Source organism: Salvelinus fontinalis, chromosome 23 (genome assembly GCF_029448725.1).
Source record: "Salvelinus fontinalis isolate EN_2023a chromosome 23, ASM2944872v1, whole genome shotgun sequence".
NCBI lineage: Eukaryota > Metazoa > Chordata > Actinopteri > Salmoniformes > Salmonidae > Salvelinus > Salvelinus fontinalis.
In genome coordinates, this window is record NC_074687.1 from 33,680,822 (window position 1) to 33,705,158 (window position 24,337).

The 24,337-nt window shown below is 44.3% G+C and overlaps 2 protein-coding genes across 4 annotated transcripts; one reads left to right on the plus strand and one right to left on the minus strand.

The window, feature by feature from the left end:
* Positions 1 to 605: 605 nt before the first annotated feature.
* Positions 606 to 10,621, plus strand: LOC129821174 (cyclin-T2-like). Of its 3 annotated transcripts, XM_055878522.1 has the most exons (10): positions 608 to 817; positions 1,742 to 1,823; positions 1,940 to 2,068; positions 2,579 to 2,639; positions 3,164 to 3,226; positions 3,444 to 3,489; positions 6,936 to 7,099; positions 7,246 to 7,316; positions 7,496 to 8,645; positions 8,865 to 10,621. In XM_055878522.1, the coding sequence occupies exons 1-10, from the start codon at positions 660 to 662 to the stop codon at positions 8,930 to 8,932; spliced, it is 1,992 nt and encodes a 663-aa protein (XP_055734497.1). In that variant the 5' UTR covers positions 608 to 659; the 3' UTR covers positions 8,933 to 10,621. The 3 variants fall into 3 exon arrangements, 2 of the variants coding, with proteins under 2 accessions (XP_055734497.1, XP_055734498.1); XR_008754279.1 differs by lacking the exons at positions 7,246 to 7,316; positions 7,496 to 8,645; positions 8,865 to 10,621 and having other exon boundaries at positions 606 to 817; positions 3,444 to 3,852; positions 6,936 to 7,025; XM_055878523.1 differs by lacking the exons at positions 608 to 817; positions 1,742 to 1,823 and having other exon boundaries at positions 1,978 to 2,068; positions 2,359 to 3,226.
* On the minus strand, positions 10,403 to 24,285 carry LOC129821173 (mitogen-activated protein kinase kinase kinase 19-like). Its single transcript, XM_055878521.1, has 14 exons — positions 24,079 to 24,285; positions 21,317 to 21,510; positions 20,323 to 20,514; positions 19,808 to 19,968; positions 19,414 to 19,529; positions 17,958 to 18,169; positions 17,113 to 17,173; positions 15,985 to 16,072; positions 14,982 to 15,232; positions 14,756 to 14,799; positions 12,422 to 14,635; positions 12,202 to 12,306; positions 11,262 to 11,959; positions 10,403 to 10,957 (listed from the first exon to the last, which is right to left on the minus strand). The coding sequence occupies exons 2-14, from the start codon at positions 21,497 to 21,499 to the stop codon at positions 10,882 to 10,884; spliced, it is 4,401 nt and encodes a 1,466-aa protein (XP_055734496.1). The 5' UTR covers positions 21,500 to 21,510; positions 24,079 to 24,285; the 3' UTR covers positions 10,403 to 10,881.
* Positions 24,286 to 24,337: the final 52 nt, after the last annotated feature.

The following is a 24,337-nucleotide window of genomic DNA, read 5'->3' on the forward strand; positions in this document are numbered from 1 at the left end:
GCAGACACTGGAATAAGTTTCTGAGGGACAGAGCATTAAATCACTTTATTAACTGGTTCCCATGCATTTAAATTAATAGTTCTGTTACGGAACAGTATGGATCACTTGTGTTCCAGGTTCTGTTTCTGTTCCTTGAAAATGTTTATTTTTTGGTTCTGGAAAAATTTGGTTGAGGTTAGAAAAAGGGTTAGCTCAAATGCTCTCCTAACCTTGAACCATGAACTGCCATTGCTGGGCCTCCATCAGCAGAGATCTCCTTTTGCTCCTTTTTTTTCCTGGTACACAAACAATTAATGAACTAAGACCAGACCCAGTTGCTAATGCATTGGTGCATATGGGAGAGGCACCCCTTAAGCAGACCGGAACTGTTAACAAGTTATGTTCATTTATCCACTATCTTTGTCCATCTTCCTCTCTATTGCTTTTATCGGCTGTAACCGAATTAAAACTAGCCTACTAATAAAAAATGTGCGCACTAAGCTGCACATTAATACAGAATCGTGAAGTTCACACTCCAGAACGAATGGAGGCGATGATGCACTACCAGTTGGTTTGGCTGTGTCAAAAAAAGTAATCGAAGAATAGCTATTGTCGTTTCCGGTACGTGCCGCGCATGCGTCCATTCCGGCCTTGGTGTGCTGTGTGAAAGCTGGAGAGCTATGGCGGCGTGCCGGGGATCCTCTTCAAAATGGTTTTTCACCCGGGAGCAAATCGAAGCCACGCCGTCCCGCCGTTCGGGAGTGGATCCGGACAGGGAGCTATCTTACCGACAGCAAGCGGCTAACCTTATTCAAGATATGGGCCAGAGACTCAACGTGTATCCTTTATAAACAAGCTTTCAGTCATCAGATGTCGAAGGAAGGAGGATTTACATAGCGCTCTTTGTAGGCCCGTGTCTGGGGCACGCGCTAGAGGCAGGTTATGTTCGACATTATTTTGTCATAGTAGAACATTTCAAATGTGCCAGTGTGGTGTAGGTTATTACCCATCCAAGTTTGACTAGCAAACATCAACCAACATTCAACATGAAGGGCATCTCTCTAGCGCTGGTTAGCAAACTAGCAATGCTAGCAGCTAACTAGCCCACTACTTGTTAGTTACCGTAACTGAAATGATAGTTAGCTAACGCCGATGTTTAATGATGAATCATAGTTCCTTCGCTTAGACAAGTGATAGTTGCACTAGTCAGCTATAGTAGCATTGAACGGTCCTGTCAAGCTACCTAGTTCGTTGTGACTAAGTTGCTTAGCTAGTTAGCGCGAGCAGGTTCAATCAGGTAAAGCAGAACGTGCATTGTTGTATTTGTCAATTTCATTTGCTCGGTTGCCATGTTAGTATTTTGCTTACTGGATAAAATGTATCTAGCTTCTGTACCTTAACTAATAGGTCGCTAGTATCTAGCCGGCATTGTCAACACAACGTGGATCAAATGATTAGGAGTTGCCACATCTCATTGAATTGATTTAATTAAGTAACTAATGGCTTACCCCATGGATAACAATGGCTGCGTTTATACAGGCATCCCAATTGTGATTGGTCAAAAGATAAATCAGTGGGGAAAAAGATCACATCAGATTTGAAAGCTGATCTGATTGGTACAGGGACCAATTGGTGAAAAAAATCACAATTGGACTGATTGTAAACGCAACTGTGATCTGTGGACTAAAATACATAATTTTAGCTAGTTGATGAAACATCGTAAGTTGAAATATATTTGAATTCCTTAACCCATTTTCTCCAGCTCACAACTTACAATAAATACAGCAATTGTTTACATGCATAGATTTTATATGTTCCACTCTTTCACCAAATTCCACAGAAATGTAAGTATTTTTTTTCTCCATTATGTATAGTCAGTCTGACTGTCTGTTTTCTCCATATAGACAATTTTCTACATGTTTACATATTAATATATTCAAATCAATTTCTTTTGTTACAGACAATTTCTCCAACCACCTTATTCCTAGCTGCGAAAGTTGAAGAGCAACCTCGGAAACTTGAGCATGTTATTAAAGTTGCCCATGCTTGTCTAAACCCTCAAGAGACCCCGCTTGATACAAAGAGTAATGTAAGTCTGGGTAGTATGGGTATTGTAGGTTTTATTTTCCCTTCCCACCTCCCTGCTTGTCCCATTTTGTCAATGGCTTGAACACTTTCTTTTGTGTGATTATATTGAGGTTTGAGTGTAAAGGTTTATACAAAGTGTTAGTATACACTGAGTATACAAAACAATAAGAATATCTGCTCTTTCCATGAGACTGACCAGTGAATCCAGGTGAAAGCTATAGTCCCTTATTGATGTCAGCTTAATATTAGTTAGGTGTTCCTAATGTTTGGTATATTCTCCTTTGTCACCAGAGGGCGAGTCTAGATTGACAACATTCCGGCTTTGTCAGACTGATGTCTCAGTCCAGTCTCAGCAAGATCTTAGTGCTCATATTATTCCTAGTAGCGAGACTGAGTTGAAACCACTGACACTAAGAAAACAATACTGTTACAGTTTGGAATTGAGCTTTGAAATAGAGGTATGGATAGACACATTACACATGTCATGTAATGATTGTCTATTGAACTTCAGGCATACCTCCAGCAAGCTCAAGAGCTGGTGATACTTGAAACCATAGTGCTGCAGACTTTAGGTAAGTAAAGTCTGACTGAGTGAGCATTTAGTGAGAGCTTGATCTTGTCTCCAAAGTGTTTGAATATTATGTTTGAATATTCTGTTGGTTCATTGCTGCCAGGCATTGGTGAATTTCCATTTTTCAGACTGTTTTAAATTAGGTTTGTCATAGTAACATGTTGATCATTCCTCAATGCCATAATTCTATTGTACCCGCGCAGGTCAAAATGTTCTTCTGTTATGATGAATTTCAGATCTTGGCAAACAGCAGTCCCAACCAAGCATGATCCAATCTGTGGTCTCTATGACTACGAAATACTCTAATTATGTGGCCACCATCTGGCCATTTAGATTATACAACACCAATATACTCGCCCTTATTTAGATGGAAAGAAATGAGAACTCCTTTTCATAGTCCACATGTTATCCAGACTGTGCTCCTGTGATAAAGAATAGAAGGGAAGAACCATAGAACATTACTTTAATACATTTAATCTACAAACTGCTACTGTTGAAACTCACCTGTCATGTATTTTGTTACAGGATTTGAAATAACTATTGAACATCCACACACTGATGTGGTGAAATGTTCCCAGCTAGTGAGAGGTAGAGGCTTCTTTCTTTGCTCTTTCATGCCCTCTAGCCCACCCAACCTCTAATGTGGGTGGGAGAGAAGATAATGCTGACATAATGATTGTGAAACAAGTCATTGTTGACCTTAGAGTTCACAAAACATGATGTACAATTTGTGAACTTCTAATAATAACCCTTACCGGAGCTTACTGGTTGGCAAAACCTTACCCTCTTTTTCTTTCACTTGCAGCAAGCAAGGATCTGGCACAGACTTCCTATTTCATGGCTACCAACAGGTTGTTATCCTGACCCTCCTTTGTTGCACTGTGACTACTGCACACTATAGCTTCCTTTAATGCAGGGTACCCTTTCAGTGTCCAACGGCCCTCTATGCGCCGGTGGCTAGTGGGACGCCAGCCCCCTCCTTGCCCCCCGGGTTGGGGGCGTTTGGCGGTACCGGCCCCGGTTGCAGTGCGGTGTATTGTACAAGGGACCAGAGTTGGCACAGTAGGGTTGAATGCACAATGTGAAGTGTAGTGGTGCGCTAGAACCTCACGTTTGCTCGGTTACAAAAGTGCATATGTCTAAAAAGACACTTTGGTAGCCTGAATAGCAGCTAAAGATTACACAGATGTAAACATAACGTAGAAGTCATCCCGGTAAGTACCAATACCCTATTTTCTTTTTATTTGTATTTTTCCAATTTCACAAAATAGTTTTATTTAAGTATTTTCTTAAGTTTCAAATTTTTAAGTCAGTTAACCAAATACTTTTTCGTGGAATGATATCATTAACAGTGCATTAGGAATGTATGCAGACCCCTTGACTTTTCCCACATTTTGTTACATTACAGCCTTATTCTAAAGTGGATGAAATTTATTTTTTTCCCTCATCAATCTACACACAAAACTCCACAAGGATAAAAGCTGAAACCGGGTTTTAGACATTTTTGCAAGCGTATAATAATAATAATACAAATTCTATATCACATTTACTTAAGTAATCAGACCCTTTACTCAGGACTGTGTTGAAGCACCTTTGGCGGTGATTACATCCTTGAGTCTTCTTGGGTATGATGCTACAAGCTTGTCACACCTGTATTTGGGGAGTTTCTCCAATTCTCCCCAGATCCTCTCAAGCTATGTCAGGTTGGATGGGGAGCGTCGCTGCACATCTATTTTCATGTCTCTCCAGAGATGTTTGATCATGTTCGAGTCTGGGCTCTGGCTGTGCCACTCAAGGACATTCAGAGATTTGTCCCGAAGCCATGCCTGCGTTGTCTTGGCTGTGTGCTTAGGGTTGTTGTCCTGTTGGAAGGTGAACCTTCGCCCCCAGTCTGAAGTCCTGAGCGCTCTGACGCAGGTTTTCACCAAGAATCTCGCTGTACTCCATTCATCTTTCCCTCGATCCTGACTAGTCTCCCTGTCCCTGCCGCTGAAAAACACCTCCACATCATGATGCTGCCACCACCGTGCTTCACCGTAGGAATGTTGCCAGGTTCCCTCCAGATGTGACACTTGGTGTTCAGGCCAAAGAGAGGAACTCTATAGCTCTGTCAGAGTGACCATCGGGTTCTTGGTCAACTCCTTGACCAAGGCCCTTTTCCCCCAATTGCTCTGTTTGGCTGGGCAGCCAGCTCTCGGAAGAGTCTTGGTGGTTCCAGACTTCTTACATTTTTAAGAATGATTGAGGCCACTTTGTTCTTGGGTCCTTCAATGATGCAGTAATTGTTTTGGGAACCCTTCCCCAGATCTGTGCCTCGGCACAATCCTGTCTCTGAGCTCTTCGGACAATTCCTTCAACCTCATGGCTTGGTTTTTGCTCAGACATGCACTGTCAGCTGCGGGACCTTTTATATAGACTGGTGTGTGCCTTTCCAAATCATGTCCAATCAATTGAATTGACCACAGGTGGACTCCAATCAAGTTGTAGAAACATCTCAAGGATGATCAATGGAAACAGGATGAACCTGAGCTCAATTTTGAGTCTCATAGCTAGGGGTCTGAATACTTATGTAAATAAGGTATTTCTGTTTTAAATGAATGAATTTGCTGAAATTTCTAAACCTGTTTTTGCTTTGTCATTGTAATATTGTGTGTAGATAGAGGGAAAACAACATGATTTAAATCATTTTAGGAAAAGTCTGTAACGTAACAATGTGGAAAGGGTCAAGTGGTCTGAATACTTCCCGAATGCGCTGTTTTGTATATAAAACAGAAATGGAAGTGCCAATTTTACATTTCTGATGTTAACCCATTAAGGACCTGCTCAAATAGCAAGTTTTTATTAGATTTGAAGAGAAGAATTCATGTTTTCATACACCATTGCATTGTAAAATACTGATTTGGTGCCACATCTGCCCATTATCATACGTATTATTCTTGGTTTCTGGCTCTCTGCGTACAAACAACCTTTCACAGTTCATGTTCTGCAAATTCTCGTAGAACTAGGTCCTTAAAGGGTTACTTTTAACATGACATGTTGGGTTGGGATTTAAATATAGCCTTTTTGTTTCCAACTGTTGAATGCCCTCAACAAACTACAGTGTCTGGACGTAGATTTTGATAGTTGCTTTTTTGTTAGGCCTAGTCTTAATTAAAGTGCTGTAATTCAGCAATCGTATGGATATGTATATATGTGTTTTTTTTTATAGAAACAAATATCAAAGAGCCAAAGACAACGTTGTGTTCCAAACGCGGCCTGTTCGGCTGGGTTTGACACGTTAGAACTGTAGAGGCTTATAGACAGTGAACAAGGAGAATAAGAGGTTGCCGCTGTGCCTGAGACATCGCTGTAATTCGAGGATAAATGGCTTCTTAATGCCTGAACTGAACCCAATAACCAGCCACAGCAAGTAGGAGCATAGAAATATAATTGACTTGAATGGGAATGTCTGTTTTAGAATCCAAACCATAGAAATACTAAGGTTAGTCACCATGGTGAATTCTGGAACTTCTAATCTGTTGTTTTTCAGGATTGTGTGCGCACTAGGCTCAGGCAGCGCAGTCATACAGGAGATGGACAAAAAAACAACATAATATGCATTGTGTAGCGTCCAGGCATTGTACTTGTTGTGACACAAGGTTACCATCCAGCTTTTACCACGGTCTTTCAAATGGTAGGCTACCTAGCTCTCTGTGCTAGAAAATATTGTACGGTTCAGTATTGTAGCTCGATCTAGTTCCCTATTACTCAGGTTCTTTAGAACTCAAACCAACTTGGACTAGAGTTGACCAGAAAAAGGCATTTCTATGCATGTCTCACCATAACCAGTTAGTCATGAGTGATGAATGCAGAATGAGTGTCTGTTTGAATTAACTTGAGTTTACTTTGCCATAAAATGTTCACCTTGTGTGTTATTTATTGGTGGTTGATGTTTCAATGAAGGGTGAAATTCGGTCACTTTCCCCACACATAAAAACATACTAGTCATCTTTTTAATTAGAATTGATGTTATTGCTATATCTGCAGCTCCTTGTGGTAAACACTAGGATGGTAGCCACAATGTGAAACTGACTCATGATCTATTCTGCATGCCAGTCATTGTTTGTTATTTTGGTAAGTGTGCAACTGTGTCAATCTGTGTCTAACATTTCTGTTATAATGATTCTTATTCTTCTCTAATACTATGTTTTACCTCAGCCCTAAGCACCTGTTACTAACGTTGTTCCCCCCTCCCCTCTTTGTTTTTTCTTCCCTCTCGTTCATGTGACCCGTTGTGCTCCGGCCTCTCTTCACACAGCCTCCACCTCACCACCTTCTGCCTGCAACACAAGCCCACAGTAATCGCCTGCGTCTGCATCCACCTGGCCTGTAAATGGTCCAACTGGGAGATCCCTGTCTCCACTGACGGGAAACACTGGTGGGAGTACGTGGACAACTCTGTCACACTGGAGCTTCTCGATGGTGAGGATTTGATCATAGTCGAAAAGCCACAGTTACATTGTGGTTAAGTTTAGAAGAATAGTTTGTTTTCATCAATGAGAAATGTTTGAGATGTCATTCCTATGAATTAGGTGTTAAAACCAAGTGTGATCTTTCCTTGTCTTCAGAACTGACGCATGAGTTCCTTCAGATTCTGGAGAAGACACCGAGCAGGTTGAAGAGGATACGAAATTGGAGGGTAAGCTTCTGTTTTTCACCAGTGAATCATTAAGACCTTTTACTCACGTTAAACACTGTACAGCGTCTTGTGTCTGCTGATTTTAAATTCAGTGTAGTTTTATTGCTGTACAGTTTTATATAATGCCCTTTGCAAAATCGCCTCCTCACGCCATCTTTCTCTCTTCTCCCACTTGCCAGACCACGCAAGCTGCCAAGAAGACCAAGGGAGATGGCTCTCAGGCAAACGACCCCTACCCAGGACCCTCCCTGGTCCACGAACATTCCCTGGGAGATGCTATCCCTGGGGTCTCCAACTCAGCCTTCTCCAAAGCCGCTTCATCGTTCCCTGTCCCTCTGCCAGGGCACGCCAGTGGGCCCCTCTCCCTAGACTCTATCGCGTCCATGCAGGGCAGCTCCTACACCTTCACAGCCCCCAGCGACTGGCCCCAGGATACGGGGGGTCGCTTGGAGGGAGGAAGCTATTCCCTCAAAACAGATGCACTTGGCCTCCAGCAGGGTGCTCCAATGAACCCGAACAGACCAGATAAGACAGTAGAGTTCAACCCTACTAAACATGAACACAAGGTTGGGTCGGGGGGAGGTGTGGGGAAGCAACAGCAGCCAGTTTTCCCTCCACCGCCCCCACCGGCTCAGAAAATGTCCCTGGACAAGTATAGAGAGAAGCACGCTGCTGAGCTGGCGGTGCAGCATAAACGCAGGGCTGAGCAGCAGAGTTTTGAGCCTGAGGGCAGGGACTCATATATACCCTCTGTCCAATCAGACCACAGGAAACTCATGCAGCTCCACCCTAACCCTGGGAGCAGCAGCAGCACCACTGCCTCCCCTCTTAAAATTAAGCTGGCCACGCCAGGCCAGGACAAGGTCCCCTCTGACAAACGGGACAAGGGAGGCTCACTCAAACTCCGCCTTCCAGTTCCTTCTCAAGGGGGCGTGGCCAGCAAAGAGGAGCTGAAGATGAAAATCAAGGTGTCCTCGGAGCGCCACAGCTCTTCTGATGAGGGCGGGGCCAAGAGCAAACATTCCAGCCCGCTCGTGAGCAAGGAGAAGCACCGGGAACACTCAACCCACCGCCACCACCACAAGCAGCACGGCCACTCTCACCTTCATGCAGCACAGCACAGTGGCAACGGCCGAGGGGTCCCCGAGGGGCCAGCGGGGGCCGGGCCAGCCGTCCTCCGGAGACCCCTAGGGCTGGGAGGTGTTGAGGGGGTGGCGGGCATGGCCCCTAGCTCTGGTTCCAGCTCCTCCCGCAAGAGGGGGCACCCACACGTCGCAAGCCACAACCACCACTCCTCCAAAACGAGCAAAAGCTCCAAGGGCGGCGCAGGTAGTTCCTCCTCTCATTGTTCCTCTGTTCAGCTGCAGTCACAGTGTGTGTCGTCTCAGTCACAGTGTGTGTCGTCTCAGTCACAGTGTGTGTCGTCTCAGTCACAGTGTGTGTCGTCTCAGTCACAGTGTGTGTCGTCTCAGTCACAGTGTGTGTCGTCTCAATCACAGCTCTTGTTTTAACCTTCCCTTCCCCCCTCCTCCCCCTGTCACATACCAGGTGGGCTACGAACATCTCAACGCCCTAGTGAAACTGGACAAGAAGCCAGTGGAGAGCCGCAGTCTTGAGGGAGCCGGCCGGACGTTTGCTGCCAGCGGGCAGACTACAAACACTTTTGACATGCTCGATTCTCTCAAGTGCCCAAGGAATTAACTCATGAACCCTTTGTAGCAAAGCATAGGAAGGTAAAGTAAAAAATATAACGGAAAGTGTAGGACATCTCAACGGTTGAGGCAAAAAGAGAGAAATGAATGCTTCCTGATCATCTGATCTTTTGGAAGTGCTGGTATAGTCCTGCCCCTTTCAATGTGTAACTGCTGCTTTGTCCTCCATATTCTCAAGATGGGTCTTGGAATGCGGACGTGTGTGAGTGTTAGGGGGTCATCCGAGTTTAAATCTCACATGTTCAGAGGGGGGAAAAGTATAAATACTGAAAATGCACGAAAGGTGCAATTTCTAATAGTTTCTTTTAAATAATAATTTAAACAGCATTGCCACAGCTGTTATCCATTCTGGTGAGAACATGTCAAGTAGCCCTCTGTTGTGGCAGGAGGGGGCTTAACTCAGACAGAAGTAAAGGCAGGCCAAACATGGCTGCCAATGGCAGTTGGATTTTTAGTTGTTTATTTCTCTTGAATTAGTTTTTCCTTTTTTATGCTGAATACTGTATGTAGGATCTGCATGCAATCATCAAAGGGATAACGCAGAAAGCTGACCGCTGTTTACAGAAAGTAAAGATAAATGTACATACATTTTTGTATGTTTAAAAAGCTATACCATAAATACTCAGGTTTGGAGCTGCTTGTAACTATAACAAGATATATATATTGGGGAAAAATACTATTGTAACTTGATGTAGGAGTCCTATCATCGGTGATTCTGACTGCCGCATTCCTGTGTTGTGCTGAGAGCCTGTACTACACATGGCTGGCTGCCAGGAGATGGCACTTGAACTTCGACCTTTCCAACTCAGCCAATCCAGACCCTACAAACAGTACCAACCACCTGGCATGTTGTCAGAGGCCATGCAATTTATACACTTATTTTATTTTTGGACTTCCAAGATTACCTTAAGCTGGATGCCAAAGGCTTTGCCTCACAAAAAAACGAAAGACATACATGAGAAGAGGACAATAATAATAGTGCTATAACGGTTACATGCCTAACCTTTGCTGTGAAGAGCATTTACACAAAATTGTTACTTGGCTTGACGCTGTAGCCCATAGATACAAAGCTGTAGGTAAGTAATATGGTATTGTTTATGTCTGGTGAAAGAAAACAATAGCAGAAAAGTAGCCTGGGTGCCAGTCTTTCTGCTCTCTTGCTAACTCCTTATGTAATATGGCTTGACAATATGGCTTGACAATGGAGTAGGCAAGAGCACAAACCGATCTGGGACCAGGCTAGCAGTAAAGGCTGTAGGGCTTAACGTTCCATCAGTGTTGATACAGTACGGTGGCTTGTATGCTGTTTGTTCTCTAACGGGTCAGTTTCCTAATATATGGAGTATATCGTTCTCAATTCTGGACACACAATAGTAACTGTTCTTTGACTGGTTAGTCCTTTATTTCAGTGTGCAGACAGTTTGAGGCCAAGATGGTATATTTCCCCAGTAATGATAGTGATTATACTCTTGGGCACAGACATTATTACAGTGGTTTGGTCTCAACAAGAAGGCAAATGCAAACCTTGACATCCATTTTAGTTTTTTTTGTTCTACAAATAAATATTACGGTTACCACTACCTTAAAACATGACCTATGTTGTATGATTGGTATTATTGTATGCTATATGAAAAGTATGGATGCAATATGTTTGACAAATGCTCTTTGTATCAAAGGTGCCCCAAATATTCAAGGAATTATTTGTATAATAGTCTAGGGAAAGTATCTAAGTTTCAAGCAATACATTTGAAAGTGAATTTAAATATACAATTTGGACTTGTTATATAGATGATTGATAGGTGTTCCTGATTGGCACTTCTGGCGCTATTTCCTAACAGCTTTGAGTGTAGGTCCTAAACTAAGATGACATTGTTAGGAATGAACGGGTGGTCCAATAGTTGTTCTGCAGACGGGCGCTGTTTCTGGTCACTGCAAAGAGGACAAAATAATATGTTATTCAACTTGGGTGCCCTTTTATTATCATGATTTACTGACTGTTGGTGAGTTGTCACATTTTATCTTTGACTTAGTAATTGTTAATCTAATTAAGTTACTGAAATGTTAATCCACACTGTTTTACTTTAGTCTTCGTAGCGTTCTATATAAACCCAGAGTGTAGATCCCAATCCTCATATTTGGAGACCACGTTCAAGGTAAGGAAACATCCAGTCATTTAGTTGAACTATGCCTTTAAAAAATATTATATGTAGTACAGAATTGTAAATCAACTCACTTGGTCAGACAGACTTGAACAAAATCCCTGGCGTCCTCTGAGAACCTGTCAGGCAGCGAGGGCATTAGGCCTCGCCTCGCCCCGATGTAGAACAGCGCTGCCATCTTGTCCATGTGTGACAGCGGCGGCTTCCCCGTGGCCATTTCAAACACTGTGCACCCCACGCTCCAGATGTCCGACTTCCTGCCGTGACCCGTCTCGTTGATTACCTCTGGCGCCATCCAATAGGGCGTGCCGTGCACCGATTTCAGGAGGTCACTATGACTGTGTGTGTGAGTGAGGCAACTCAAACGGCGGGCGCAGCCGAAGTCTATCAACTTGACTACTCCTGTAGGCATCAACATCACATTGTTCCCCTTCAGGTCCCTGTGGATGATCCTGTTGAGGTGCAGGTAGGACACCCCCTCCAGGATCTGACGGGTGTACAGGGCCAGGACACGCTCCGGAAGGGGACCAAAGCGGTGGAGCACGCTGGCGATGGAGCCTCCGGGGACATACTCCATGAAGATGCTGACTATGTGGTCCCGCAGAGAGGTGCCCAGAAATCCCACAATGTTGCCGTGATGGAGGTTCTTTAAGAGGTCTACTTCCTCCTGTAGACGGTTGTACTCCTTGTCTGCGGTTTCGAGGTCTGAGGCGTCCAAGGCCACCTGTTTTACGGCTATCAGCTGGCCTTGGCTGGTCAGTCCACAGAACACCTAAAAACAGTGTAAATATGAAGTTTTAAAATTCCTATTACAGACAGGCTCAGGTGCTAATTTGAGACCCTAGAGATTAGCGCAACTGTTTCATTTGAATGTCTCTAAGATGAAGGTAGCCTTGTTTTGATATGGGATTATACAACTATAGCAAGGTTTGGGTGTTGGCATGATTGGATCTCTTTACTGTGATGTAACTTTTCCTTTTCTCCAAGGCAATTGAGAAGCTGACATATACTCACAGTTCCATAAGCTCCTCTGCCCAGCACTTCTCCTTTCCTCCAGGTGATGGCATCATCCACTACCAACCCAGACCCACTGAGCACTTCTCCAGGTGATGTAAAATCCTAATGGACAACCGCACAGGGTAGGAAGTTACACACACACACACATAACCACACGTATGTGTGTGTGTATATATGATTAGCTGTAATTGGTGTAGGTACTCTAGTGCCAACTTACCCCCAGTAATGACCGCTCAGAATCGTTTCTAAATTCCCTCTGGTCTGAGTCATAGTTGTTTTCTGGACATACACCATCTCTTTCATCCAGTGATATCAGCTCTTCTGCCAGACAACGGAGCAGGTCATCGGTCAGTGGTCCCTCCCCCACGTCATCCAGAAACTTCTGGAACACAGGGGACACTGTCCTGCTGTCACAGCTACCCGAGGTCCAGGTGTTGATCTTAGGCTGCACTGGGCAATCGGATGGGGTGGATGAATGGTCAAAGCGATTTTCCTTATTTTTCTCATTTTCTGACATGTTGTTCCCCATGGGTCCCCTATTGTGCAGCACATGGAGGTGATCATCATCTGGGTCCGAATGAGATGTGAGTTTAGTCTTTGTCTGACTGGGAGAGGTTTTGTCTCTCAGCCGGTGGTGAGAGATTAGTGGGTTTGGTGCATGGCTGGACATAGACAGCACTTCTTCTATCGCTGACAGTGACAACATATGGTCCAGCTCCTGAAACTCTGGTGTGCTGGGAGAGAGGGTTTCTTCTCCATCTTTACCGAGGACCAGCTCAGTCTTAGTCTGGATGTGGATTTGCCAGTCGAGCGCAGAAATAACCACCACGTCGTCTTTGTCATCCGTGATGGCGATAGGCATCAGATGCAACTTTCCCCTGGATATAGGCCTAATAGCCCTGTTCTTCCTCTGTTTGGCCTTGTCCACTGGGCTTCGCCTCACTCTTCTGCTCTCCAGTGGTTTAGGGCATTTGTGTTTGGTCCTGTGGGTTTGGGTCTTCCTAGATGGGGCAGACAGGACCTGCCTGGTCCTCTCACATGAACTGGAAACTCTTATGTTGTCAAACACCGGGCCGGCAAACATCTCATAGATGACTGGTCCCTCCTCATCCCTGGTGTTGATTTCCTGGAAGATATCACTATACGTGATGTAGTCCACGGCTGACTTGGCCCTCGGGGTCCCCAGTTGTGACCCAGTCTTGGCTTGTCTGGCACTTTTCGGTTCCCTCTGCTGAATATGTTTCTGACAAGGGACTTTTATTTTAAGTGCCTTTTTGTCGTTGTTCAGCCTTTTGCAGCTTGGATGTACGGGCTCTGTAACCCTCGTTCTGACAGAGGTTGAGTCTGTGCTTTTCTGACCAGTCTTTGTAGAGATTAACCCACTCACGATGAGATCAGGAGGTTTTCTGACTTTGCCTTTGACTTGTGAAGGAATGGGTGAAGTCCTCAGGTTGCTTTTGGACTTGCTGTTCCCCCGAATGTGATCTTTGTGTGCCAAGACGTTGAAAGACTGATTGGTTTGGACACTAGTGCTGCCTCTTCTCTCTTTGTTCTTGGCAGGCTTGATAGCTTTGATCTTTTTCTCTGTAGGAGGGTTTAACTCAGGTAGTGTGACATTCACAGTAGAAGGAAGACATTGATACTTGGTGTTATCCACAACACTAGTCTTTGCATTGTCATCGACTTGAATATCTTTGTTTCCATTTCTTTTAGATGCAAAGGGACATGTGGTAGTTGGCTCAGTACTTGTGGTCTCTTTTGAGAGACCCCCTGAGCACATCACCTTTGTCCATTCCACTGCCACAACCTCACCCTCACAGTCCCTTTCAAAGCATGAAGTGCTGGTAACATCTTTAAAATGTGTCAAATCGGGGTTAAGTTGGTGCCTCAACTCAATCATTGCTTTGTTCCCTCTCCCTCCAGGGTCAGATTTGATAGATACTCCTTCCTTGTTATCCCTAGGAAAGGCACCCTGATGTCTTGTCGACTCCCTATTCCTATGGTTTGCATTATCCTCACTGTAATCTCCAACATTAAACTTTCCAGATGAGTCTAGATCCAACTGCAACCTTCCCTCAAAAGTCTCCCCAGCGTGTTGTTTTGCTGTAGTCTCTCGTATGTCTCTATTGTCATCCACCTCTACCTCCAAGTCGATGGAGGATTGGCTACTGAAGCTGCTCTCCTCGCTGCCCCCCCTGGTGCCTGGGGACCCTCTAGGGCTCACCCTGGTCCTGGCCAGCCTCTCCCTCCTCAGCCTGGAGGTCATGGAGGACATGGAGGTCAGGGGCATCAGGGGCACGAGGCTGATGGGCTTTAGGGGAGAAGGGTGCTTCAGGCCGGGCAGCACTCCTCCGTTTCTATGCCTCCCCTCCAGAGGGGCTAACAGCTTGGGGGTCTTGGTGGGGCCTGGAAGCAGGGAAGGGAAGGAGCCCTGGACAGAGATGATAGGAAAAGGGGAATAAATAGCAGATTGCAGGTGGTTTTACAAACTAAGGAAGCTGTATGAAAATGTGATGTCCGAATAAAACATGATTTATTTGAGTTGACCTACCTTTCGACCACTGCTTTTTTTCTCCGTTTCACCACACCCAAGCCCTGCAAGACAAGAACATGCCAAGCTTTACAAACATAAAATGATGCAACTAATTTTCTCAACAGAGTACTTCTCTAAACACATTCATGAGCATGACCTTTACCTAAACAAATGAATCAACAACATGCTGACCATATACTGTCCTCTAAGCCTTTAGCAGACACATCATTATTATATTACTAACTGTTCTGGATGTGAACTCGGGCCTGGACCAGAGAGCTGGAGTCCAGGAGAGGTTCCAATAGACCGGGGGCAGATTGGCTCAGCTGGGCTGGGTGAGGGGCCACCGGGCTGGGGGCCACAGCCTCACATCTGAGCCTGGGGGGAACAGGCAGGCAGGATGAGCTTCCTGTGGTCTTCAATAGCCCCGGTGTAGGATCCAGTTTGTCTAAGTGTCTGGCTCTGAACCACAGACTGGGTAGAGACGAACCTTGACTGAAGAGAGAACAAATTAGATTTGAGAATAAATCCTTTGCACCTCACAATGCTCTTCACAGGTAATCTTGGTCAAATAATTTGGTTCATTAAAATCATCTATAATTCACAAAACCTGGAGCTGAGACGTAGGGTAACCTTATATAATTTCCTAATAATGAACACTGTCCCTCCCTTTCAATTGCACTTTCTCTGTTCTGTGGACGCAGGACAGAGGGCACAGCAGAAGGACGCTGGCCAGGGGCTGATGCTGTAAAGTGAGAACTTTTCAAAGGGGTTTATTTTCCCAGGATCCCTTTGGACCTCTTTCAGCAGTAAGAGCCCTACAGACAATGATCTGTTTCAGAAAGCAAAGTAGACTCTCCCTCGGTTTCTCCCTCCCTCTGTTTCTCTCGGTCTCCCTCTGTTCTCTGTTTGGGAAGATTGGCATGCCCTTGACATGACTGCTGGCCTGACCGTGTAACTGGACACTTCTTATTCTGTATTTATGTAAGTGAGAGGGAGGTGTGGAAGAGGGATGGGGGGGTGAAGTACACACAAGGAGGAGGGACTAGCATACGGTGGATTTGTTTGTTCATGTGTGTGAGAGTGCTTGTTAATAGCAAGGATGTGTGCATAAGTGTTTGTGTGTGTGTATGAACAGGTGTTGGTGTTTGGGTGTGTTCCTGACTGTCAATTTGCTCTGTGGTTACTGTATTGTTGTATTAATTTATAGCCGTTCTAATTAACATGGAGCGTGTGTGCATGCCCACCTGCTACCCTTCCCCAGATCTTGGTAGGCTTGCCTCATGTCCATCAGGGCATCAATGGCACTCTGGAAGGAGAGGGAGAGCCCCTTATCTACAGGACCCAACACAGCCTGAGGTCAGTAGGGGTTGATGTACCTTTCACACACAGCAGGGACATTACTGCTACTGTGTGTCAACAGCAAAAGTCCCAAGCCAACAGTGAATGGTTCCTCTGTTACACGTAGGATAGCATTTGGTATCACAACAGTCCACTGACAAATCCGATTTTTTCCTTCCAGTTAACCATTATTTACCTAGTCAGTTCAGAACAATTTCTTATTTACAATGACGGCCAAACCCAGACGATGCTGGGCCAATTGTGCGCAGCCTTATGGGACTCCCAATCACGGCCGGATGTGATACAGCCTGGATTCGAACCAGGGACTGTAGTGACGCCTCTTGCACTGAGATGCAGTGCATTAGACCGCTGTGCCACTCGGGAGCCCAGATGCTCCACCATGACACTGTTTATGATAAACTCAGTAGGATTTCACCAAGATCAAAATTAACCAATAATACAATTATCACTGCATAATGCCAAACATTTTACACTATTTACACATTGTTTTTACACATAACTGTTTCTATACACAGCCTATGTGCAGAAAACTACAAATTACATTAAGCATTTACAGTACTTTCCAAACAAAGTGGTTGGAGAACAACATAAGAAACAATAGACGTTACCTGTTTGAGCCAGTTAGTCCAATCTACCGTCATCTCAGCCTACTCAGATTATATGACAGGTTGAGAGGGGCTGTACACCTCGCTCGCTCTCGTTTTCGCTCTCTGAGCTATTCTGTTCTGTTGTGTGTGTCTGACAGGAGTCAGGAAGGTTTCCAGCTGGGAGTCTGTATTGTGTCTCCCGAGGGGAGTGATTTAGCACACTGACCCAATCAGCTTGGGCCATGGCAGGGCTGGCCTTTGTGGCTGTCCTTTGTGGGATAGGCCCAGTGTGTGAAGAGAGGGGAAGGGTGTGTTTGGGAGGAGGGGGTGGTGCCAACATGGCACACAGACCAGAGACACAAGGAGTCACTGTCCAATACCCTACCTACTGTAGGTGAGCGTGCACAATAGGGAAATACAGCTTACCTTGTTTGATGGCTTTATGATGGGCGCATAAAGGAACGTACTCTGGAGACTCCAGCAAATCCTACAATGGGAAAATAAGAATGATCATAAGTAGCCTTAAACCCTGTGGCATTTGGCATGAATCCACAAAAATATCTATGATATAACTGTCCTAAGTGCAGTTAAGAGGACGATGGTGACTGTTCTTGTAGCTAGTGGTTATGTTCAACTGACATTTCTCAGAGCCTATAACGAATTAGATTGGTAAACATCTGATTAACAACTCCACCCCATTTAATTTCCCTGGAGGGGCCCTAAAATATAATATAGCTTCACGTTAGTGCCCAGTCTGCTATGTTTGTGTGCCCCTGGGATAGCCTCTTTCAACCATCTGCTTTTCCGCTATTCAATAAGTGGGCTGGGTCATTAGACACCCGACAGTAGCCAGCTGCGCTCCCTGCCCTTGTCTCACCTGTTAAGGCCACTTCAAAGCAAAGTCAGGATATAGCTAAGAGTCAGCTAGTCAGAACACAGACTCCCCACCAGCCAAGTACACTGATGTAACTCAGGTCTCTGGTGAATTGGGCCCCATTGCTTTAGGGGAAGAGCCACTATGGATTAAGCCTTTTAATTGATTAAGGATATTTGGGCATTATTTGGTTAAGTAATAAATAATGCATTTGAGACAGAAGCTATGGTGTAGTAATTTTTTTGGGATGCAATACAACTAACTTGTCTTGTAATATATTTGATGATCTTAAAATGTGTTAACAGATAGTGAACAAAATCACATGATGAAGTAGGTCTCCACAAAATGATAGACTTGTACACTTCTTACATAACTGTACGACCGGACGATCACTTACCTCTGTGCTGGCAGCAGTCTGAATGAGGACATTTTGGGTCAGAGAGGGAGAGGGGCTGGGGGAGTTTGTTGCTCTCAGCTCATCGGTCAGAGAGGGAGAGGGGCTGGGGGAGTTTGTTGCTCTCAGCTCATCGGTCAGAGAGGGAGAGAGGCTGGGGGAGTTTACTCTCAGCTCATCAGGGTGGAAGCACTGCAGGTCCAGGGGCGTGGGCGCTGTTTGTTGACCAGGGCAGAATGAGACAGAGGTGTGGAGTCAGTGAGCACAAGAGGAAACAAGGCCCTCTCACACACTCAGCCCCTCAGGAATTCACCAGGATTTCCCATATGAGTGCTGGTTTTGACCACTCCTCCAAGCTCAGGAAAACATTTGATTACGCAAGTACACACTGCATGGATCGACTAAATCAATACTATTCACCACAGTAGGTTCGTGGCACCTTAATTGGGGAGAAGGGGCTCATGGTAATGGCTGGAGCGGAATACGTTGAATGGTATCAGAGACATGGTTTCCATGTGTTTGATGCCATTCCATTTGTGCTGTTTCTGCCATTATTATGAGCAGTTCTCCCCTCAGCAGCCGCAAGCAGCATACCACCCTGCATACCACTACTGGCTTGCTTCTGAAGCTAAGCAGGGTTGGTCCTGGTCAGTCCCTGGATGGGAGACCAGATGCTGCTGGAAGTGGTGTTGGAGGGCCAGTAGGAGGCACTCTTTCCTCTGGTCGAAAAAATATCCCAATGCCCCAGGGCAGTGATTGGGGACACTGCCCTGTGTAGGGTGCCGTCTTTCGGATGGGACGTTAAACGGGTGTCCTGACTCTCTGAGGTCATTAAAGATCCCATGGCACTTATCGTAAGAGTAGGGGTGTTAACCCCGGTGTCCTGGCTAAATTCCCAATCTGGCCCTCAAACCATCATGGTCACCTAATAATCCCCAGTTTACAATTGGCTCATTCATCCCCCTCCTCTCCCCTGTAACTATTCCCCAGGTCGTTGCTGCAAATGAGAACGTGTTCTCAGTCAACTTACCTGGTAAAATAACGGTAAAATAAATAAAAAATAAATAAATAAATGTGCTATACACTAAGCTAATAGATAAGTCAAATCTGTATTGCGTTTCTGTCAGGATTGATTTGAAAAAATCTTTAAAGGCATCATGTTGTACATGACCTGAGTGCTGTGATGTCATAAGAATGCACTGCCACAAACAAGCAGACTTGGTGTGGTACTAGTATGTGTATAACAAACAGATCACATGGTTTGTACTTGGATAGAGAAGTATTTCCCTGGAATATCCTCAAAAGTAAACAGAGAATATATTAAACCATACCAAAAATCTGGGTTGTGTTATGTTGGATTTGTCTGAACATCATGGTTGAAAGTCATGTCACATAATTACACAGCAATAACTGTAGTAACAACATTGTCTGACCATCTTGGTTGAAAGTCATGTTATACCTGGCTGTCTGAGGGACTCAACCATCATGTGGATAAGTTCGTCTTTCAGGGGGCTCTCTATCTGAGCAGCATAGTGAAGAGCAGAACAGCCGTTGACATCACACACCCCCAGGTCACTGTTTGGAAAGAGGGAGAATAATTAACATAATTTATAGAGCGGAAGGCAGCGTATAGACCAATAAAAATGCAGGAGCAATGTGAAAAAGTATTTGTGAGTAGAACAAGGAAGTTGTTAGCTTGGCAGGTGGAATATATTATTATGTTGTAAGATTGTAATAAAATTGTATTGCAGTATCAAGGTCGCTTTGCAATTAGGTTCTGTAATAATGTAATGTTTTAGGCTGTTGTAATAACAAAACCAAAGCGATATTGTCATTGCTGCAGGTTTCCTTACGCTGAGAGAGACAGCAGTTCCCTGACCACCTCCACAGGTCTGTATTCCCATGGCAACCGGACGTCCAGCTCTTCAAACAGGTCGACGTCCCTCACAGCCAGCATTAGAGGGGTCAGCCCGTCGCGGTTCTGAGTGTTCACGTCCACTAGGTCAGTCTGGGCCTGCAACACACACAGACATAGAGATATAGGCTCAGCACTGGTGCCTGAGAGTTACACATTACGAACAAAGATAGGTCAAATGAGAAATGTCCTGGAGATGATTACAGATTAAATGCTCATAGCTGCTTTGCCTGCATCCACACAATGCTGTCCTTTGTGCTAATCTAAACTCTAGCCTACCCCGTTGTTAGACAAACCTGATGCTGTGTGTCACAATTCCAGTTACACAATGTAAAGGGCGTTGGGAGTGGTGGCAGTGACTGTGTGCGCGCTTGGTGTGTGCTTGTGTGCGCGCGCGTGTGTGTGGTCTATGGTGAGGCATTGTAAAGGAGTTTTGGGGGGAGGCGGACTTACCAGGAGGTGCTGCAGGGAGTGGAGGTCTCCCTGCCAGGCAGCCTGGAGGAGCTGGGTCTGGTGGGGCAGAGCCCTGAACATGGCTGTTAACAGCACCTCCTGGAGGACTGGAAGACTCACATGCAGTGGTGTCTGGTTGCTATGGTTGCACAGAGTCACATCGGCTCCTCTTTTCAGAAGGAAGTGTACAACCTGACAACAAAATTTACATTAAAATACCCCCCCCTTCCTATGTTTTATTGGTAGGGTTAATGACATGCTTTGGTCCCCTATTTCAAAATGGCAAGGGTCAAGTAAATGATAGCCAGCATAATAGTATGGGGTTTATTGCATGTTTTCTCCGTGTACATAGTACAATGCCATGTTTTGCTATGGCAACAGTGAAATCTGTTAAATCATACAGAGTCAAAACAAAAGCCAGAAAGACCCAACGCCTGGGACACATGCAATCAATTGTTTCCCTGTGGCCTTAGACACACTACTAACAAAGTCATGTGGTTGTTTTGATAGTGCATCTCCAGAGAATGATCATGGGTCTTCACCCCCCCCCCCCCCCCCGTCAATGTCACATGACACCATGTTATTGTTATTGCGAAGAAAAATACAACTGATGAGTAATGTCACTGTAACGCTGAGAGGAATAAATAGTCTATAATTTTTCGTCTGTCAACACCTGTGTTTAAATGGATTATTCACATCCTCACAGTATGTTAAACTGTTTCTGATTTAAATATTCCTTCATTCACACAGTGATGCTTTTGTTGAATATAGATTACAATGTGCAAGACTAATAAACATGCAACCACATAAACAGAACAAAGTCTGTATAAAGCATATCAGTCATGCTGTGTTTCCATTCAAATATATAGGCTTATTCACTAACAATAAGAATACTAATCACATCTTATCAGTTCAGTCAAAGGGTCTCTGAAGCAGACTAACATACTAGACAGACCTCCCCCTAAACCAAATTCCCCTCCCCAATGGTGCTTACCTCAGTCAAGCCCCTCTGGCAGGCAGTGATAAGGGGAGTACAGCCCCCCTCCATGCGGGGAACATCCACCTCCTCCCAGGGACAATCTCCCAGCTCCTCCAGCCCCAGGCCTACCACCTCCAGCTCTCCCCTCAGCACCTCAATACCAGCCCCCAGACCTCTTCTCTCACTACTCTCCATCATCCACAAGGGTCCTGTTGCCAAGTTGGCATGAATAGAAGCCAGAAGGATGAATGTAAGAGATAACAGTGAAGGTTGTTTTGTTGCTCTGTAGCTTGCTGCCTTTCAGCTTGGTTTGTTTGCTGTGGACACTTGGTATGTGGTTACTCTCCTCTTTCAGATCTGGTCCCTCCATGTATGGTGTGGGGCTTCAGCATGTTTGTGTTGAATGTTGATGCAAGCCTCTAGGGCTCTCCATCCCTGTTCCTTTAGAGCTACCGTCCAGTAGGTTTTCACTCCAACCCTAATCTAGCGCACCTGCTTATAATAATTACTATAATCTAAGTCCCAGTAGGAGAGGGACAGTGGAGTGGAGGACATTTCCTCTCGTTACTGTATCATGTGTATCAGAGAATGACTGCCTCTCACATGGTATCCTATATCCCCTATACCAGCGGTATTAAAAGCTTACCCTACAAGGTATGGAGCATACTGGTTTTCTGTTCTACATGATAATTAATGGCACACACCTGGAGTCCCCTCTAAATTAGAGGGGAACAATGAAAAAAAAACTGTGGAACTGGCTTTGATGTCCAGGGTTATGTTTGAGGGCCCTATACAGTGTAATGCTTTTGATGCAGGGCCCCTGGTCAAAAGTAATGCACTACGGTGCCTACACATAATACCCGATAGCGTTGAATTATGTTGTTAGGTATTTTTACAAAAAATTAAAAGCTGAAATGTCTATCTGCCTCACAAAGGACACCTATTGATAGATGGGTAAAAATAAAAAGCAATAATTGAATATCCATCTGAGCATGGTGAAGTTATTAATTACACTTTGGATGGTGTATCAATACACCCAGTCACTACATAAATACAGGCCTCCTTCCTAACTCAGTTGCCAGAGAGGAAGGAAACCTCTCAGGGATTTCACCATGAGGCCAATGGTGACTTTAAAACAGTTAAGAGTTTAATGGCTGTGATTGGAGAAAACTTAGGATGGATCTACATTGTAGTTACTCCACAATACTAACCTAAATGACAGAGTAAAAAGAAAGAAGTCTATACAGAATACAAATATTCCAAAACATGCATTGTTTGCAATAAACCACTGAAGTAAAAATGCAAAGAATGTGGCAAAGAAATTAACTTTATGTGCTGAATACAAAGTGTTATGTTTGGGTCAAATTCAAAACAACACATTACTGAATACCACTCTACATATGTTCAAGTGGTGGCTGCATCATGTTATGGGTATGCTTGTAATCGTTGAGGACTGGGAAGTTTTTCCCAATAAAAATATTTACGGAATAGAGCTAAGCACAGGTAAAATCCTAGAGAAAAACCTGGTTCAGTCTGCTTTCTGGGAGATGAATTCACCTTTCAGCAGGACAATAACTTAAAACACAAGGCCAAATCTACACTGGAGTTGCATACAAAGAAGACCGTGCATGTTCCTGAGTGGCCGAGTTACAGTTTTGACTTAAATCTGCATGAACATCTTAGACAAGATCTGAAAATGGTCTTTCAATGATCAACAACAAATTTGACAGAGATGAAAGGATTTTGAAAAGAATGAGCAAATGTTGCGCAATCCAGATGTGCAACGCTCTTGCCCTGTTCACACTACAGGCCTTAATGCTCAAATCAGTTCTGCTTTTCAAATCCGTTTCGGAATCATTACTGTCCAAACAGCAAGTTACAAGCGACCAAATTGGATTTGTGTGTGTTCAGAGCTCAGACAATAGTAATTTGGTGACATGGCTCAAATTTGACTTGAGTCACTTCAACCTGCCAATGTGAATAAGGCTTTAGAAACTTTCCCAGAAAGACTGACAGCTGTAATCGTTGGCAAAGGTGATTCTAACATGTATTTACTCAGGGGTGTGAATACTTATGTAAATTAGATATTTCCGTATTTCATTTCCAACAAATTTGCTAACATTTCTAAAAGCATGTTTTAACATTCATTATTTGGTATAGTGGGTAGATGGAATGATAAAAAAATGTTTTTAATCCATTTGGAATTCAGGCTATAACACAACATGTGGAATAAGTCAAGGGGTATGAATACTTTCTGAAGGCACTATATATAGTACCCTCAACAGTGCACATTTTGTTGTATCCCCAGACAAGCACACCTGATTCAACTTGTCAACTAATCATCAAGCCCTCAATGAGTTGGATTGGGTGAGTTTGTCCGGGGCAACAACAAAAATGTGTGCTGTTGGGGATACTCAAGGACTGGAGTTGGGAAACACTGATATAGGGGATAGGGTGCCATTAGGGACACGACCACTGACTCATGATGTGACTTGGACAATAACAATGAGTTAATGAGAGAGTACTAGAACAAATTCAAACCACAAGCCTGACTGGCATCATAATAACAACTATTCATCCCTGGAACATTAACCAGCATCCTAGTGGATTCATGACTGACAACTAGTCATTTAAACCATTTTGGGAGTTCTTTACAGATTAGCATTCTAGAACCAATTAATGGAATAGTACTAAAAGTGTCAGTCAGAATGGACATAGTTAAAGCAAGAAGTCTTGAAAAAGAAAAGCAGTAGAGTGAAATGAACAACTTTACTCACCTTCAGTGTTCTTGGTCTCCGACTTTGAAATATCTTCCTCAGTCCTTTGCCCAATTTTCCTGCTTCACATTTACTCCAATGTTCTTTGACAAACAAATATAGTGTTCTGCATTTTAATAGCAGCTGTTTTATAAGTAAACTTCCTCCTAGTTTAAATAGCTTCTTCAGTGTATGTCTGCTCTCCTTCCCTGTGCAGTGTGCATGCCTACCCTCCTAAGTAGCTCGAATGTTTACAATCTGTTACCAAGGAGATTGTTAG

What these genes read in the sequence shown, in the direction of transcription:
- LOC129821174 (XM_055878522.1), top strand. Translation starts at nt 660, where the DNA reads ATGGCGGCGTGCCGGGGATCCTCTTCAAAATGGTTTTTCACCCGGGAG. An exon ending in CACACTGGAGCTTCTCGATG is followed by an intron (nt 7,100 to 7,245) that starts GTGAGGATTTGA and finishes CCTTGTCTTCAG; the next exon opens with AACTGACGCATGAGTTCCTT. An exon ending in AGAGGATACGAAATTGGAGG is followed by an intron (nt 7,317 to 7,495) that starts GTAAGCTTCTGT and finishes CCCACTTGCCAG; the next exon opens with ACCACGCAAGCTGCCAAGAA.
- LOC129821173 (XM_055878521.1), bottom strand. Translation starts at nt 21,499, where the DNA reads ATGATGGAGAGTAGTGAGAGAAGAGGTCTGGGGGCTGGTATTGAGGTG. An exon ending in ACTCCCTGCAGCACCTCCTG is followed by an intron (nt 19,969 to 20,322) that starts GTAAGTCCGCCT and finishes TGTGTGTTGCAG; the next exon opens with GCCCAGACTGACCTAGTGGA. An exon ending in AGACTGCTGCCAGCACAGAG is followed by an intron (nt 17,174 to 17,957) that starts GTAAGTGATCGT and finishes TTCCCATTGTAG; the next exon opens with GATTTGCTGGAGTCTCCAGA.